Genomic DNA, 18542 nt, shown 5'->3' with positions numbered 1-18542 from the left:
CAGGTCCCAGCTGTCCAGAGCTTCTATTCCCATGTCTAAATACTTTTTCTAAAGTTAAAAAAAAAAGTTTTAAAAAAATCCAGTGTGGAGGAGATAGGCTAACTGAATTAAGCTAAGGGATTCTTTTATGTCAGATAGAAACGGTGATAGAGGGCTTTTGCAGAACCTCAGTTAATTACAAACTGATTTTTTCTAATAAATGTCTAGTCAAATGAGGCTTCTCATGTAGCTGGCTGCTGTTACCTGCCTGGACTTCTAGATCCAGATGTACAGCTGTTATGAATTGGGAATTTGGAGCATCTTTCTTATAAGGAAAGGCTGAGGGAGTTGGGCCTGTTGAGACTCAGACAGAGATGACTGAGAGGGAACTTCATCAATGTCTATAAGAATCTGAAGAGGGTGTGTCAGAGGATGTTTCCAGGCTCTTCCTAATTGTGCTAAGCAGTAGGACAAGAGGCAATGGGTAGAAACTGATGCACAGGAAGTTCCACCTGAATATGAAAAGGAGCTTCTTTACTGTGAAGGTGATGAGCATGCACTGGAACAGATTGCCCAGGGAGGTTCTGGACTCTCTCCTCAGTGTTCCAAAACAGTCTGGACACAATCCTGTGCTGTGTGCTCTGGTATGACCCTGCTTGAGCAGGAAGGTTGGACCCACTGTGGTCTCTTCCAACCTGAAAGAGACCCATTCAGACCCATTCTGTGATGCTGTGATTCTGTGAATTGGCAGGTTTATTAGCATATATTTGATCTCTGACACCACACGCTGGCTGCAGATTTTTCTGTGCAGGAGAAAAGGATTTTTGGTTGGTGAAAGGGCACATCTGGGTCTATAACATGCATTTTGGCTTGATCTCAGACTTATATGATACCTGATAGCAGGAAGCTGCATGTAGTTGGGGCCTTTTAAATAGACTACAGTTCACAATGAAAAATTAACTTAAGGGTTGTGTGGTGCTTGTTTGGTTTTAATTTTCTTTTTAATGAGATGACCTTTTTCGTTCCAGTTTCTCAAATAATTTTCAGCATCTTGTACTTTTTCTAATAATTAAAGAATATTGATCCAGACTAAAAGTAGGAAGTGTTTTATGGGTGTTTGTGCTTTGTCTCTCAATGAAAACTGGGGAAACTGAATAAAAGAGGAGCAAACTGGTGGTAAGGCAAGAGATGTGAATGCCTGGTATATTATGCATTTTGCAGCCTTTAATAATATAGTAATGTACTTCTTCCTTGTGTAGCTGTAAATGAGGATGTTAACACAAAATGAGACACTCTCCCTAGAGAACCAATCCCCTACTCTACGCTGAAGCTATTGCAAACCTACAAGAATTTCTTACGTGTGAAGAGTTTTGCGAGGTGTCTGAGATCCAAGTTGCTAAGATCTCTTTCAAAGGAGACTTCAGGAGGGTGTTCAGTATGATTTTAGATACCTCTAGTGTGGGCATCTGTATTGAAGTTTAAACACTCTTCATAGACAGTGCCAAAAAATAGCCACTTGTAAGGCTCTGCTTCTCTTACATAATTTAAATATCTTGATACTGAAGGTAGATTGGACGTGGCTTTTTTCCTTCCTGATGTCTGTGAAGGCATACTGAGTGATATAAAGTGGGTGAGATGAATCCTACACCTGAAGTTGTTTACCTACATCACATGCTGGAAATACCCTGGAGAAGAAAACTTTTAAATTCTCATGTAGGCTTTACATTGTCAGCATTGTACTTGTCTGACCCCACATGATAAAAGGACAGGGAAGGCAGGTTCTGTGGGGTGTGTCTTATGTTCTCTGTGTATTTGAGGGAGCAAAGTGGGGAAGGAGTCCATTGAGACAATGGGCTGCTGCTTAAGTTACATGTTATCCAAATTTAATATAGCAGAAAAACAATCCCAAAGCATTAATGTTATAAACACCCTCTTAGTCTTTTCTCACATCTTTTTTAGAAGTCTAGACATGACGTATGGTATTTAGAAATGGGTCATAAAATTGGTTCCAGTTGTACCTTCATTGTTTGTAATGGTTGTCTGATTAAGGTACATTTAATGGAAAACCAGTTTTCACTGTTATAAAAAACCCAGCAATTATTTTAGTATTCTAAAAAAATGTAACCTCTCTTTAGCTAAGCAGTTCAGTTGCACCAGCTTATTCTTGGCAGCAGGTAGCTTTAGAAAAAAATAGGAAGTTGAATTGTGTAAATTTTGAAGTCAGAGCTTTTCATCTCTAATGTATAAAATAGAGCTATGAGTGTTTAGGTTATATTATAGCTGATCTTTTTTCTTTATTATAAACTTGCAGGAAACATCTTGTTACTGGTAAGATTAATTGCCTTTACTAAGCTGATACTAACATTCTACTATATAAGATACGTTATTAAAATTTTAATTTAGCTTGCCAATATTCTTTATTAGAAATTCACATCCAATTCCTTGCCCCAACAAGAGGAAAATAAAAACTATTTGTGATACACTTCACATGAACAGTGAGACTTCCTTAACATTTCAGCAGTCAAAAAGAGGCCTACTTGAATTTGCATTTCTGGGTTCTTTTGCATCGCAAGCTATTTAGATCTGAATGTATCTAAGTTCCTCAAATTACAGTGTAATTTGGGTGTGTAGTGTTTTCTGCCTGAGTACTAGGTGTCCTTTTTGTTTGGGTAATGCTGTAGAGGTTTCTGCCACCACAAATTTGTCAAGTAGAGCATCTTCTGGCAGTTGTAAGTGGCAGTGACAGCAGGTGTCTTCAGTCAGTTTTGTCAGGTCTTTTGTCGGTTTATGAGAATAAATAGGTTTCCTTTTGTGGAAGAGAAACATCTAAAGTATTTGGTTTTTCAACATCACTTCTAAAAATGTTTTAATTCTCTGAAGAAATGTCAAGTGCTGTAAGACTAGCATGTTACATGGCAAGACATTGAATGCAGGAAATGTATTTTAAAACAAATGGCTATTTTCTGTCTTTATGGTAAGTGATTTTATAAACACTTCTGGAGAATAATAAATATTGTGGGTTTTTAAGTATTAGACATATTAGTATGTTAAAAATAACTTTCAGTGATGCAAAATATGTGTATTGCCTTATTACAGGACCAGGTTTCAGACACTACCTTTCTTGGAGATAAGTGGTGTTGGGACGTGATTGCTGTGCAACAGTGGCCATTGCAGCAAAATTCCTTCTATGGCCAGAAACAGCCTGTCCTGTGATATCATAGGAATGTCAAGCCAGTGAAGACATAGGCAGTCAAATGTCTGTTTTATAAATAGAGCTCCAAAATGTTTATTCTGAAAACAGGAAATAGTTATTGAGAAGATAAATTTCATGGGATTTAATTTAATTAAAAGGAAAAACAGATACAAAAACTGAACTATCGTTATTCATCCTCTAGAATGATAAATGCTTTAGAAATACCTTATGGAACAGACCATTCTTAAAGTAAGTTTTGAAGGTCAAGCAATGGCAAATGCTGAGTACCAAGCTAGTTCTTACAGCAGTGCTGAATTTTGTTAATTCTGAAGACAGTGACTTAAGGGCGTTAGTGAAATTTAAATTTAGGTTAATTTTGTTTCAGAATTATTAGTGAGAATGTTCAAGAGGAAATTCAGTTTTACACTTGAGATTCCTTGACTGTAAACACATCTCAATTTTTTCTTTATACATCTTCCGTTCCTTGCTAATAGTGTTGCACTTTTCTACAATTTTGGAAAATCCTGGAAATCTGATCCGGGAATCATCAAAGCCACGGAAGAACAAAAGAAAAAGGTAAAGCCAAGAGATACAAACTTGTTCTTCAACAGCCTTCCACCAGCTGATCAAAGTATTTAGTTTACCATTCAGTACATTGCTTTTCAGTAAGTTGTATAAAAAAGGGTTTAAAATGTTGAAAAGTCTTCCAGATTAATTTTTTAACGTGTGGAATGCATTTCAGCTCTTAACTGGTGCATAATTACATATTAGTCATTTTGAGAAGCAAAATAAAATTGTAACTTGAATTTCCAATATTAAAAGTTTGAGAAGCAGTTGAGTGAAAAAGGAAATGTGAAGTTTCAGACTTTTGCCCTACTGAAACAAATAGCCCATTATGGGAAAAGTGTTAGTTACTTTTATGAAAACTTTCCAGACTTCTAAGCATCTCTAATTTTCTTTATCTTTGTATCTAAAAGTATTAGTCTGACAAACATTTTGAAGCTAAAACTCAGGCAGTTTGGGGTGGGCTTTTATTTTGGCATGAATGTCAGAGAAAATATGGGTGATCTAATGATATCTAAGGCGTTGTATCATGATTAGCATCTCATATTTTTATTTTAAATTAGGTGCATTGTTCCCAGCAGCCAAAATGAGCATTGAATATGCCAAAATTATACAAGCAGCAAAACCATTTTGTTTTGTTTAAGTTTCCTAGAAGCCAACATTCCACCTAAAATGAACTTTGAGCTTCTACTTCATGGTTATTTGTGAAAAGACCTGTGTGGATCAAGATCAGATCACTTGGTGTTATATTCTTATGTAGGAATGAAAAGAAAATAGCCATTAAAAGGATGGTGTTGTTGAAATAATTTTTGTGTTCTGCAATAGGCTATAGCTGAGTTCTTAGTCAATATGCAGATTTGGATTTACTCTGAAAATTCCATTTCTGTTATTGCCAGTTTGCCAAAGTAAATTCCCAACTAAATTCTCCTTCTTCAGCTGGACTAGATTGAGTAGTCAACTCTGACACTTTGGATTGGATTCAGCAAATTGCACAACTATGCATTTTTTTAATCGACTTGCTTAAGTAGGAAAGTGTGGTTCCAAAAGCCTCGTTAAACTGGGTAGGAATTGCAAAATGCAACTTCTTGAGGCAGATGCATATGGCTGTGAATGTTTTGGATTTCTTACATTGCTTCTAACCACATGGTAAAATGTTCTGTTACCAGGGATATGAACCACTGTAGGACATGTGTGTTACCTTCATGCAGTGTAGCACTTCCTAACATTTTCATAATTTGTCTTCAAGTATTTAATGCTGAGTTAGCCTTTAGCTTTGAAATAACTAAGTAAGAAAATTCTTTTCATTTCAGATGAACATGTTAATTATGTTTAGAAATGTGTAGTAAGCGACAATTTCAGATGTTTGTTGTTTTAATATGTCATGTCCTTCATTCTGTGTTACAAAATAACCCAAATCAGTCTTAAAGCAAGTGAAGGGATAAATAAATAAGATATTCCTATAGTTTGGAAGCATAGAAGGTAGACAAAGGTTTACAAAGCACAATGATGTACATTTAGCTGAGGTGATCCTGAGTCTGCACAAGACTTATATTTAAAAGCTCTTCATCTGCTCTTGTTCTGTTCTGTTCTCCTGAGGTTTGGGATTTTGCTTGTGGGCAATACTGAACTCCAGTGTTGAGTGTCAGACCATGCACATTCATTTTTGCATCCTTTTGTTAGTCTGTAGTGTAGTGTTATACTCCCACTGAAATCAGAGGGACTCATATTGAAATTGTCCAGCATGTCAAAAGTCATACCAGCAGTGCTGAAATCACAGTAGGTAACTAGGAATAAGTATAAACTAGCATTAATTTAGAAGTAAATATGCATATTGGTTTAGTAAAGTAGATTCAAAATCAGTTTCATCTGAATTGAATTTGTTCCTGTGTGTAGAAAGTACATAATAAAGGGCTCACAGCCACAGGTCTGAAAATTATTGTCACCATTTGTTTATATGCTAAATTCTATTTTTTTTTTTTCCTGCAGACAATAGTAGAACTTGCAGAGACAGGAAGTCTGGACCTCAGTATATTCTGCAGTACCTGCTTGGTAGTATATTTTTTGATCAATTTCACTGTTTATTTTTTTTTCCTTTAATGCTAAGCCAAAATTAGTGTTCCTGTAATGAACACATATTTGACCTTATTGCAGTTTCAAAGGCAGAATTTATTTGTACTCTTTAATCTAAGCAATATTTTCAATACATAATATGTATACCAAAAAAATGCAACAGTGAGAGGAAAAAAGATTATCGCATTGGAAATAACTTGCCAGTGTCAAAATTCAAGTATCCAGTATGTCTACCAGGTTGGTTGGTTATATATGTGACATTCCACTACCTCCATAACTTGCAGTAAAATTATGTTGTGCTTCTAATAAAATATTTTTTCAAAACTCAAGTGTATTTCCCTATCTGGCAATAGTCAGGAGTGGGGGGAAGAAATCTTAATTTTTGTAAAGCAAATATAACATGCTTTTTTTTGGTAGTTAACTGGCAGATACAAAATCCTCAAGCATACCAGTGTTAACACTGTAAAGCTCTGATGTATGTGGAACATGAATGATGTTTGTATCTCCAAATCTGAAGCTGGAAAATTATATACAGATGTGACACCTTAAAAATTATGTGTGTATATATACATATATATATTTCAGACCACTTCTTTCAAGACATAACCTTTCAAGAAAAAATTTTGGGAGTTATTTAGCATTTTAAGTTCCATCGAGTTCTGCTTGTTGAGTCATATTTCTGTCTTTAGAAAATAACCTGAAAAGTTTATATTAGAGCTTTGTTATGAATGATACACAATCATGGAACTCAAGTGCATTCTTTATTTTCCTTGTTAAAAGCTGAATTGAAGCTGGTTGCTATACAAAGCTCAATAGCTGGAGGTAATAGAAGAACTTTGTATGAGAAAAATAATTCTTTCTATAAGAAAAAAAAAAGTACAAATTATTTCAGTGCAGTTGTAAGGATGTTTGTATTAAAAAGTGTGTAGATTAAGTGAAATAGCTAGGATTGCCTTTAGAATTAGCTTCAAATTTGAAGTTCTCTGAGGAATTAACAATAGCACAATCCATTTACATTTAAATTGAAAGTTTGTGTCCTATTTAAAATACATCAGGGTAACTTGCTTTTCTAAACGAATGTTTGTTTCCGTTGCAGATACGGAAGCCAGTGAGGTCCAAACACTGCGGTGTTTGCAATCGATGTATAGCAAAGTTTGATCACCACTGCCCGTGGGTGGGGAACTGCGTAGGTGAGGAATTTGCTGAAATGCTCTGCAAGGTCTTGCCTGTTCTCATTTCACAGTGGAAGAGACTTGGCTTCTTAAGAAAAGCTTTTCAATATTCAGCATAATTTCTTTTCTACATGTGATTCTCCGCATTATTCTCATTTGTATTGTCTATTATATACCTGTCCTCCAAATTGTTCTGTCTTATTCAGTTTGCTACGTATGTATTTTAATTGACATGAAGTTTAGTCAAGAAGATTCAAAGCTTAACTGCTGAAAACAATTCCACAACTGATTATTATCCATTACATAAGATGAAAATTTTCATTTTGACCAGTAATATTCAGTAACTTATTGATAAGGTATGCATATTTAAAATTGGTATGGTTATACAGGTTAGATCCAGAACGACTTCCAATTGAGGTATTCTCCTCTTTTTGACCATTCAGGTTGCCTTTTGTTCTCCTTAGTGATTATGAAATGAATGGATATAGAACAGAAATAAAGTCTCTAAATGCTGCTATTTCCAGTCATATTTTTTGAGAAACTTATTTGAAAACCATTATTATGCAGGGAGCACTGAAGACCTCTCAGCTAGGAAATGAGTGCAGCTTGCTTCACGTGTTTAATTTTTTAGGACACAAGCAGAGGTAACTTTAATCTTGGGGAAGAGTTAAAGACCTGGGTTCACTGACAGTTGACAGTTTCATAAGCGCTTCATTGTAGTCCTTTCAAAGAGATATAATAATGAATAATCAGAGTAGTTTGGTCTGAAAATCAAGAGTAAAATCCTGGCATTTAAATTTTAACAGAACATCTCTAAAGTCTCATTGAGATCAACTTATATCACCCACTTCTGTTTTATGTTTCCTAGAGATGTAACTATCTAAGATATTTTTGGTTTATATTTTAGATGTTTTACAGTTGAAAACTAAGAAATTTTTAATTCAGACAGGCAGGGAAGCATGGGCTCAGGTTTTACAGGAGTACCAAGGAGTATGTGTCAATGGGACAGCAAGATCCAGTATTTTAATCTGTAACTAGAAAGAAAACAAGAAACAAATGGGGGAGGAAAGCCCTTGGTTTGTGTGTATTGAGAGAGTGTATGAGTGATGGGATTAGGGTAGGTGGAGGAAATGGTTTTTAAGTCACAGTGATGATGGAAAAGTAGAATCTGTCTTTTAGTGGTGGTGTACAGAGTGGGGTAACTGGAGGTAAAAGTAAACCCTAGGACCCTTGAAAGTATGCTGGAAAAAAGTGTTAGAAATCACAGTGTGGGAGCTGGAGCTGAACTGGAAGGAGTGATGGTCTGAACAACCTTATATGGATTCTCTGTCTCAGATTGGTACGTGGTCACTGTAAGCATGGGATTGCAAAACAGAATCCATTCTTAAAACAGCATTTGTGGTATGTTTGCCAAAAAGGGAAACATGAATCATGCCTTTCTGGAAAGGTGGAATTTGAATGTGTGTGGAATGTGTTAAAAGGATAAGAATGTTGCTAAAGATAGGACTGAGAAATCTTGAAAAAGTGTTTACAGACACTCTAAAGTAAATCCTTTGGGGGTAAAACTTGGCACATAAAGAGACCTCGAATATTTTTACCATTTTTAAGAGGTTGACAAAAAGTGGAGACTATTTGAAAAATAAATGAATTGGCAACAAGGGTGAATTTGCTACAAGGGCAAATTGTTTTCCTCAAAATTTTAGGTAAAATACAGCAAGCAAGTATCTGGAAGTGATTATATTTATCTTCTAAATGGAGTATTGAAATAGCATTATGTTTTTCTACAGTTTTTTTAAAATTTTATTTTAACTGCAGAGGATGAGACTATTCCTGCCAGTCCAGGAGGGAGCTGTAGAGCACAATACTGTGTTTTGCCTAATCTTACTCAAAATACAGTTTCTCCATTTTCTTTTTTCACTTTTTTTTTATTTTTAAACTGCGATCCAGATTGTACTATTCCATTTATCGTTTTAAATGCTACACCCATGTTTTTACCTCTCACATATGGATTTCCTGTTAGGCAGAATTTGGTTTAGTATCATTAAAGATATTGCTAAAAGAAACATCCCTTCAGAAGCCTCTCAGATGGGCTTCTAGGCCACTGTTTAACTTCTGTGTTCTTTATGGAATGTCTTTTATGAAACTTAACAGTTCTGAAATGTAGAATGCAAATGACAGTGATACCTTAGGGACATTCCCAACACTTTCTCATATGCCCTTAGGTGCTCAAAGGCAATATTACAACGTAATTTTTTCAGGAACTTGTTTGATTTTCAAGGAAGTGTCTTATGTTTGGTCTAGCTTGTGCTATATAAATGTTTTTCCTCATCTCTTATTTATGCAGTCTTTCAGTGCACTTGCTAAAAGCACTTGATTATTTTCTGCCTCCAGAGGATGCTCTTGTTTTAGCAGGGAAAACATTTGACATAATAAAGAAGTAAATGCTGTGCTGGTAAATGATGACAGCCAAATCTTTTGTAGCCCATTATCATCTCTGTGGGTTTTGTTTACAGCCTGGAGCTGTTGGAAGGTTGCAACACTGGACATATTTTACAAACAGAAGGAAGGCTGAGTACTTCAGAATTATGATGTACTCTCACAAGAGGCATATTTTTAGCTCTACTACTGTTAAAAATAGATCAGTCTTTTAGTGACTGAGTTTTCTTGCATTAGAATTCTGTCTAAAGCAGAGTTGTTTTTATCCCATTCATTGTTATAGCTGGGTTCTTAGGCCTTGTCTGTTCACTTACACACATTTGTTTTACAAGTTTTACTAGCTCTTTAATTTTTAGCTAGCTTCATCAGGCATCCATACATAAGATGTAAGTTAGCTTATTATCAAGGAAGGTTGTATATTTTTTCATATTTCTGTTACTTCTAAGAAAACAAACTCTGTAGTTTGATGATTTTTCAGTGGCTTTTAAAAATTACTTATTAATTTGTAATTCCTGGCTGTTAAGGGCTCTGCAGCAGCTGTCACCAACTTTGCTTTAAATATTGTCTAGCAATAATTTTATTAGTTCATGAAAGAGGTTACAAATGAATTAGTGAATTGCAGTTGTAACATGACAGAAAATTAAAGAAAAGTTGCTTTGTTGCCTGAGAAATAACAGAAAAGTCATAAGTAAACCAGCTAATTTCACTGTCTTGAAGTTATAGGGGCTTAATATTGTAGCATAATGTTTCTATATACAATAATAAGCAGTACTTCTAAGCAAGCAATTAAACTTTCTGGGGTAATGTTGTCTTTCTGCTGCTGAAAGTGTGGTAATTTGGTCCCTGTTGTGCAACTTTAGGAGCAGGGAACCATCGCTATTTTATGGGATACCTGTTCTTCCTGCTTTTTATGATCTGCTGGATGATCTATGGATGTATCTCTTGTGAGTAAATGTGATTTTTTGGCCTTTTTTTTTAATTGCTTTTATATACTTTATCTCCTCATATGGATTTTTATAGATCTTTGCCTTATCAGAGTTTTGGATATTTTTATCCTGGAATTGAACTGCTCATTAATATTTTATTATATTGGGTATTTTAATTTAGAAGATGTTTTTCTTGTTCTAGATCTTTTTTTCTTCATCACAAACAAGTATGTGCATGTATCTTGTATTCAAGGAGTTGGGAAAGGAAGAGAGCAAGTAAAGCTCAGAATTCTGGCACTTGTCATTTTATTATTTTATTTAACACATTCTAATGTGGGCATTATATGTTGCTGTAAAACAAACATACCTTAAATCTTTGTATATTTTTTAACTTTTTTTTTTTTCCCCTCTAGACTGGGGTTTCCACTGTGAGACAAGTTACACAAAGGATGGATTTTGGACCTACGTTACACAGATTGCTACCTGTTCTCCGTGGATGTTTTGGATGTTTCTAAACAGTGTGTTTCACTTCATGTGGGTGGCTGTGTTACTCATGTGTCAGATGTATCAGGTATGGAAGGGCACTTCACTCATAATGCTGTGTCTTGGGAGTGACATAAGAATATCAAATAGTTCTGTCCTTTAAATTTTCATGTTCATTGTGCTGGAACAAGTGTTTAATCTCTCAGCCTTGCTGGAGGAGGCAAGCATCTGCTGTCTCTCAGTGTTAGTCATCATTCAGCTCTAATTCACATGGCCCTTTTTTTTTTTGTGCAAGAGGTTAAAATACCTACCTCCTGCTTTCCCTTCTCAGAACAACAAAAAGGTAACACAGACCAGAAAAAGGCAATAAAGACTAATAGAGGATAAGAGCCATGGGGCCTTATAATAATGCTGTATGTTATTAACAGAAAGGGAGGGTAGCTTGAAAGAGGATGCAATGATTTCTTACACTGCCTCAGTGTGAGTTGAGGCCATATTATTATACTCTAGTCTGACCAAACCCAAGTTTTCTTTATCCTTTCTATGGAAAAAAAAGTCATACTGAACGCCTTGAAGTATGACTTGTCATTAATGAACCATGAGACTTAATCTTTCCAGAAGATTTCCTGGAAATAGAAATGATCCTCTATAGCTTAGATAAAACTTTTCAGGAAGTTTAAGTTTTGTCCTCCATTTTTACAATATTTGTTACTTAAAACATATATCAATTTAAAAGTCTTATGGTTTATGTTTGCTCCTGATAATTTCCCCAGTCAAAAACTCATTTGTTTAAAAGTGAATTTAAAAACAAATTGAAAACAGTACATTTGGTCATTTTTCAGTCTTTCTCATGCAGTACTTGGTTGCATGTGTTTATGTGAGCTAAATTATTTATTCTTCCTGTCTTAAGATATCTTGCTTGGGTATCACAACCAATGAAAGGATGAATGCAAGAAGATATAAGCACTTTAAAGTTACAACCACATCTATTGAAAGCCCATTCAAGTAAGTTTTGAAGCATATACAAATTTCTTATTTGTGTAGCCTTGCATATATTTGAATCATATTGCTTGTTGAAACAGAACACACCTAAACACTTCCAGACTATTTTCTCTACTTGGAGTGCTGAATCTTGTCAGCTGTTTTCACAGTCACGCATTCTATCCAGTTAAAGGAAGTGATTAATGTTTTGTAGTGTAGGGTGGACAAACACAGAAAAGAATGTTTTCCAGCAGTGGTTGTATTTCACTGTAGAGTTGATGGGGAAATAAATATCATCTTTCTAAAGCAGATGCTCAATCCAGAGGTAGTTGCTTACTGCAGCATGTCTATGTTGACCTGGACATTAATTTCCACACTGGGCACTTTCTCCTGAGTAATACTTACTGTGCTGGTGAAGTTGCTCTGTGTAGTAGCTCCCCTTTCTCTCTACTGTGAGAAAAGAGGCTTCACTTCCTTCCTATTCATCAGGAAGAGCATGGCCAAAGCTATCTGTGGGGAAGGGCGCAGGATGTCCCAGGAACTGAAGTGGGTGTTGCATGGGTGAGAGCAAAGCTGATGCATACAGTTTTTGGGCATCAATATGTAAAGAGTAGGTTGGGATTCTGGTTTCTGTAGTGATGAGAGTGCTAGGTGAAAGATGGGGGCTTGGGGATGAAGTAGCACTGAGATGGAATACAAGGTCATGGAGCAGCTTGTGGAGCCAAAGCAGGACATAAATGAAGCTGGTATATTTATGGGTCGAGAGCATGTTACAAAAGGAGCTGGAAAAAGAAAAAAAGCACATCTCATCCTGCTGCACATGCTGTGCCTCCTGTGGGAGCTTCTGCTCTTTTTGGTGCCACACAAGGTAAAAGGAGATAGGAAATGGTAATTGTGATCAGGAGCAGTCAGCATGGATTCGCACAATCCTGTGTAATGAGCTCTAGGATGACCCTGGTTGAACCAGGGGCCCACTGTGGTCCCTTTCAACCTGCCCATTCCGTGATTCTGTTCTGTAGCAGATGGAGTTCTGTGCTAGGAATTTGTGTGGTCTTTTTTTAATATCTCTTCATAGAAAACTTGTAGTGAGAAGCAGACAAGCATCTCTGTGTAGTTGCAGTGTTCCTACAGATTAGAGTTGTAACAAAACAAGATAATTTGCCTGGAAAACACAGAGTGATCCCCAGGATAAGAAAAAAGTGCTGGTTTGATCCCAAATTGCTGTCACATTCACAAACCATTTTAACTGAAATAGCTGCTATTATAAAAATTACACCTGAAAATAACACCAGATGTCTGAAATAACTGACTTAGCATCACCTGTCACATGAAGCATTGACATCACATAGTTTAATCTCCTTTTTGCTTAGACCGACTCTCTCATATTTCATTACATGAGCTTCTCTTCCAGAAAACTATGATCTATTCAGCCCATGTCTAATTAAGTTAAAAATCCCCAGCATGCTGGGAGTTTTTATGTAGATGTCTTAAATATTTGACAGTTAATTGATTCAGCCACAGAAAGTGCTTGAATAGTTCATTTAATTCAGATCATGCTTTCTTAATTTTGTGTTGTCAAGGGACTTGGTTGATTCTAGACCTGCAGCTGGTGAACCAGTATGTATGCAGAAACAGATACCAATAAATATGAAAACTATTCTAGGAAGACATTCATTTCATGCCATTTTATTTTGCATCCATCTGTACAATGCAACTGTCCTCTTAAAACAGGATCTGAACTACGAGGTTGTGCTACATGGTGATGGACTGCTAAAAACATGTTTTGGTAGATAGTGGAAGAAAGTTGGTGTCTTGATTATGCCCAAGGATCAAACATTCACCAGTCTGGTGACCACTTCTTATTTCAGAATTTACTCACCATCTTGCTTATCAAGTATGAGAAAAGTTCTAAACAGAGCTCATTTTCTAAAGTTAGAAACTTTGAGGGCGAAGAATCAAATTTGTAGGTAGGCAAAAGATTATGTACTTTGTTAGATGAGCTATGATATTGCTTGCTAATGTGTGTTTTTCTTTTGTTTTTAGCCATGGATGTATAAGGAACATTATAGACTTCTTTGAATTCAGATGCTGTGGTCTTTTTCGGCCTGTTATTGTGGACTGGACAAGGCAGTATACAATAGAATATGACCAAACTTCAGGATCAGGCTACCAGCTAGTGTAGCACCACCTTCATCCTGTGAGCATATCATCCTGAGTGGTGCCTGAAAAATTTTCCCTCTCTCTCTCTCTCTCGACTCCGCATCCCTTGAAGAGTAGCATGCTATGTGTAGGGCTGATGATGAATCATAAAGGTACCTTCTCTTCATCAGAATTTTATTAACAAAAGTAAAAATGGACAGAATAAACTGCCAAACCTGATAAGGAAGAGGAGGAAGATCAAACAGGGATTTTAACAGTTCTTAACATGAGAATTATTCATGGCAACATATTCACAGTATTTGTTATTGGGTTTTTTTATTTAAGGTCTTTCACAATGGAGCATGAGATTATTGAAGTATTGACATAAGTAGTTATATTGTGCTGAGCAGAAAAATTTGTATCCCAATATCAATAATTCCACTGAAACAAGAATCTAGAATATCAAACTAAATTTCATGATACAGAGTTCACTGATCGCTATGTTGTAGTTCCTGTAATGTGATTTTTTTAATACAGATTTTCTGTAGTAAGATGTACATTGAAAAATGTGCTTTTCAGTACTGTTATAAACATCCTGTGGTGGGGATCCCCTGTAACACGTTAAGTTATAGCAGTAGGGCACGTCAGGTAATGTTGAGTAAAAATATGTTGCCCACATTTTTTGGTGATTGTTTTTGCCACCTGTAAGTGGTACAACTAAATACTTGTAACAACCCTGTTCTGAAATAATGTAGTCTGAAATAAACAGCTCCGCCAATAAGGAAAGCTTTTCTGTCAAAGTTAAAGCCCTGCCTAAATGCATGATACACCTGTAAAATTAGTTTACAGTATATAATGTTCAGGGAAAAAAGTGGGGGAAAAATAATTATCTTTGAAGTAATTGTAAAAGCAACTTACAAACTAGCAATGTTTTAGTATTAGGTTTGGTCCTCATACAGTACAGTGTAGTGTATCTGGAGACACGTTGGAAGAGAAATTACATGGGGGATACCACAGATGTGAAAGCAAAAGTCTCAGTTATAAAAGGACAAGATAGTTTTGCAATTGGAGAAGAAGAACCCAAAGCTGCCTGAAATGCTTATTTCATTTGGATGTGAAATAATGGAACCCAAACTCTAACAAAACCAAAAAACTAAGAATCCCCTTAACAGCACGTGCGCACAGAAAACGCAGAGCAGTGTTCTGGGGATGATGGTGTATTGGCACGTGGAAATCGCCCTTAATTTCTGTTTTTAAGTTCTCATGCTACAGATGTGTTTGGAAGGTAAGGAATGATCTGAAATTGCATTCCAAAGGGGCTTTTCTTGAATGTGATGCACTGATTTTTGTTATGGTGTTTTCATATACTCATAGTGAATTGTTCACTGCTTCCTTAACTATTGTTTACAGAGAGACTGAGAATCAGTTTTGTTCTCTTCTAAGTGCTGTAGCAACCCAGTGGTTCAAGGAACCTGTGAGGGGAGTTTGGGGAGGGTCCTGAAAGCAGATGTCTGAGACCAGTGTAAAGAATGTGTATCTGTATATAAATAATTTATCAAATAGTTTTCTCTCTGTGAGTGTGTGTTTAGTGTATTTAAAGCTGCTCATTTTCATTTTATTCAACCAAAAAAGTATAGGAAGATATCTAATGAGCTTTTAGTGATGTTAAATATTGCTGTTAATAGGCATTATGCCCTGCAAATTCACTGCATGTTTGATGCTTGGCAAAATTAGCGTTTTCTGTAATATGCAGATTACAGGTAATAAAGCAATCTAGTGGTATTCCCAGCCCTTGCCTTAGTAGGAGGAGCAGTGAAACTGTAAATAGTTGATGTTCAGTATTTGCAAGTAAACATTTTTTCTGTAGTTGTTCATTGATCTCAAGACACACACTTAGTTTGCAAGTACCAGATATCAGGATTTACAGAAGTGCAGCATCAGAGTCCTTGAATGTTTAATACTGGAAAAATCAATATTGTCTTGGACACTTTTAACAGGAGAGGTTTGGGTATAGGGTGAAGAAGCTTTGGCTACTGTTGTCAGACAAAATTTGTAATCCTAACAAAAACATGCTCTATTTCTGTGAAAACAATTGACTTCAGTTATTCATATTTTTTTCTAATCAGAAAAAAGCATGAAAGCTTTACACTATAGTTTGTTTTAATCACCAATGATATTCTGCATATTTGTTCATTCATTTCTTTTTTCACATTTTAGCTGGGGGTCGGTTGACTTGAGGAGCTTCAATACACTTTATAAAATATCACCCAGCCACCAGAAGAGCAGTTCAGTGCATGATGCAAGTTTCGGTCAATTTGCCCAGTAGCATTAAATGCCATAAATTGTATCATGCACTCCGTGTCAAAAATGTTTGCAAAAGAAGAGGTGATCCTTGGTAGCACATAGCAAGTTCTGCACTATTTACATGTCAGTTGCTCTCTGGTGACAGATTTGTTGAGACCTGCAGAATCTGAGCGATAGTAGGTAGTTGTGAAAATTAACGTGCATATATGGATTTGGGATGTATGAAGTTTCCAGTGCAAAATGTAACTTGTCTTGAGTAACACTGAATTGTTGATGTGAAATCATAAAGCAAGCAGGGGGGAGCCAACTATGCAGCATTTTTCTGTCAAGTTATCAAACTTAAAATTCACTTGTTGAACCAAAACTGCATTGCTTCTGAAACTTAAGCTGATCCAGACCAACAGCAGATCAGACCAACTTAATCTGACATAGGTAGAATAAATAGGAATTTTGTCTTGGCCCTAAACATGTGCTGTTTCTTTGCAGGTTTTTGTATTCTTTGATGTCCACCAGATTTTTTTTCAATTAATGTGTAAAACAGCATCACTACATTTTAAGCTGTGGATTTTTTTGTATATTATTTATAACTGTGCCAAGTATTATTTTAATACTGTCGAGATCTTGATGTGTATTACATTGTGAACAAAAAAAAAATCTGTAAAATGTTTAATAAACTAGCTCTCCTTACATAAATTAAATCTGTTAAATTTTGTAAGTTATTAATCAAATAAATATTGACTCTTAGATGCAGTGTTTGTATTGACTTGGGGTGTGATTTCATGCAGTGTAGTTTATGTCCAGTTTCAGAAGCCTTTCTGGAAAAATCTGCAGGTGTCTTACAGATGGCATGCACCCAAATCTGTACAGATGTGAAATCCTATGAGTTACTACACTGTGGTAAATTACACCTTTGCACTACCAATTAAAGTTAGCATTCACTGATTAAATATTCCTGTCTTTTGAGTGAAGCCTGCTGGCAAGGTAATGTTTCTTAAAGGAGAACTCCATCTAGGGAATGTTTCATGTGGCCTATTGTACTTACATAATGACATTTGAGGTATTCTAAGGGTCAGCCAAGCATCTACATATAGCTAGGATGTGTCACCAAGATATGTGCTCCTGGGTGGCACTTGCAGGAGACAGACTACCTTGGCTGTTCTGATCCGTGCTAAAGGTTAGAGTTTGAGTAGAAACAAGGTAACAATCCAAGCTCGAGTTTAATCAGGACATTTATAACCAGCAATGTGTATTAAAGTGTAAGGCTAGGACTTAGGAGGACATCTAAAGGGAAGAAAAAAGTGTTTCTGCTGAGTCTTGTTTTGGTATTGAGATTGAGAATTGGTGGTGGTGTTCTTCCCTTCCCCAGGCAGTGTTTCTGGTGAGGCTGAGTCTGGGCTGACCACCCTTTGCCTTGTCAGGAAAAGACCAGGGAGGACCTTTCAACCTGTGCTGAAGATCTCCATCCAAGATTTGCAGTGCTCCATCAGAGGAATTGCTGTGCTTGGGAGTCCTGATGATTTGAAAGCTGGTTCCTGGGTTTGGGGATTTTTGGAAAGAAGCCAGCCCTCTGCACCCTCATTATGCCTCTACTAGAGTTCAGTGCCTCGCACGTACCGTTAGCTGCCTTCTAGTAAAATCAGATTTCCTTGCTACGAAGGCAGTGTTGATGCTATGAATAGCAGGACTGAGAGTTTTTCCTAGGCTGTGCTGTTGTTTACTGTCTCACTCCCACCTGAAATGTGCTGCTTCAGAGTTACTGTTGTCTTTTTCAGCTCTAATCTTTCCTGCTCTGTGAACTGGACAAGCTCTCGGGTCACTGAGCTGGCTTGTTTTTCCTCCTATCCACATGGTTCCTTTATAACCTGTACAAAATGCTCTTTGTGTATTATTTTGAGTAGTACATATTTTTCTAATTAGGCTTTTGGCTTGAACTGCTTCACTGCCTCAGACCACGGTCATAGATGTTGCTTGAAACTGTTTTAGACCATGCTGACACACTTCCTTAATGTTTTGTTGCAGCAGTCCCAGTTATATGTGTTTCCATAAATTCAGTGTGGTGAAGGGTTCTCTTATCCCAAAAAAGTTTCAGCTTGCTTCTCAAACCCGACAAGAGTTTTTTAAAATTTTAACTTAACTTGTTAATCTGCAGCTGTCTTGGTGGAGTATTCCTGCACAGTAAGTGCATAACAGTACCTCAATACCAAAGCACGCTCAGCCCCCCAAAATATTATGGTTTGGTTTTCATTTACTAGAAACTCTGTGCCAGAGACAGGCAGCCATTTAGGCACACAGATA

General features: G+C 36.4%; 1 protein-coding gene across 2 annotated transcripts in view; it reads left to right on the top strand.

The window, feature by feature from the left end:
• The window catches only part of ZDHHC17 (zinc finger DHHC-type palmitoyltransferase 17), a 65739-nt gene extending 48748 nt beyond the window's left edge, over window positions 1-16991 (top strand). Inside the window, exons 11-18 of one of the 2 annotated variants that reach the window (XR_009486553.1) lie at window positions 3626-3748; window positions 5723-5785; window positions 6903-6996; window positions 10275-10358; window positions 10754-10911; window positions 11734-11828; window positions 13848-15228; window positions 16734-16991. Coding sequence is in view for 1 of the 2 variants with exons in the window: in XM_059846877.1 (XP_059702860.1) it covers window positions 3626-3748; window positions 5723-5785; window positions 6903-6996; window positions 10275-10358; window positions 10754-10911; window positions 11734-11828; window positions 13848-13986 (756 nt within the window). In the remaining variant the exon portion in view is untranslated. Of the gene's footprint in view, window positions 1-3625; window positions 3749-5722; window positions 5786-6902; window positions 6997-10274; window positions 10359-10753; window positions 10912-11733; window positions 11829-13847 lie in introns of both variants that reach the window. The other variant, XM_059846877.1, reaches the window with a different exon arrangement.
• Window positions 16992-18542: the final 1551 nt, after the last annotated feature.

This window comes from Haemorhous mexicanus, chromosome 5 (assembly GCF_027477595.1).
Source record: "Haemorhous mexicanus isolate bHaeMex1 chromosome 5, bHaeMex1.pri, whole genome shotgun sequence".
Taxonomy (NCBI): Eukaryota; Metazoa; Chordata; class Aves; order Passeriformes; family Fringillidae; genus Haemorhous; species Haemorhous mexicanus.
This window is presented reverse-complemented; position numbering and strand designations above follow the sequence as displayed.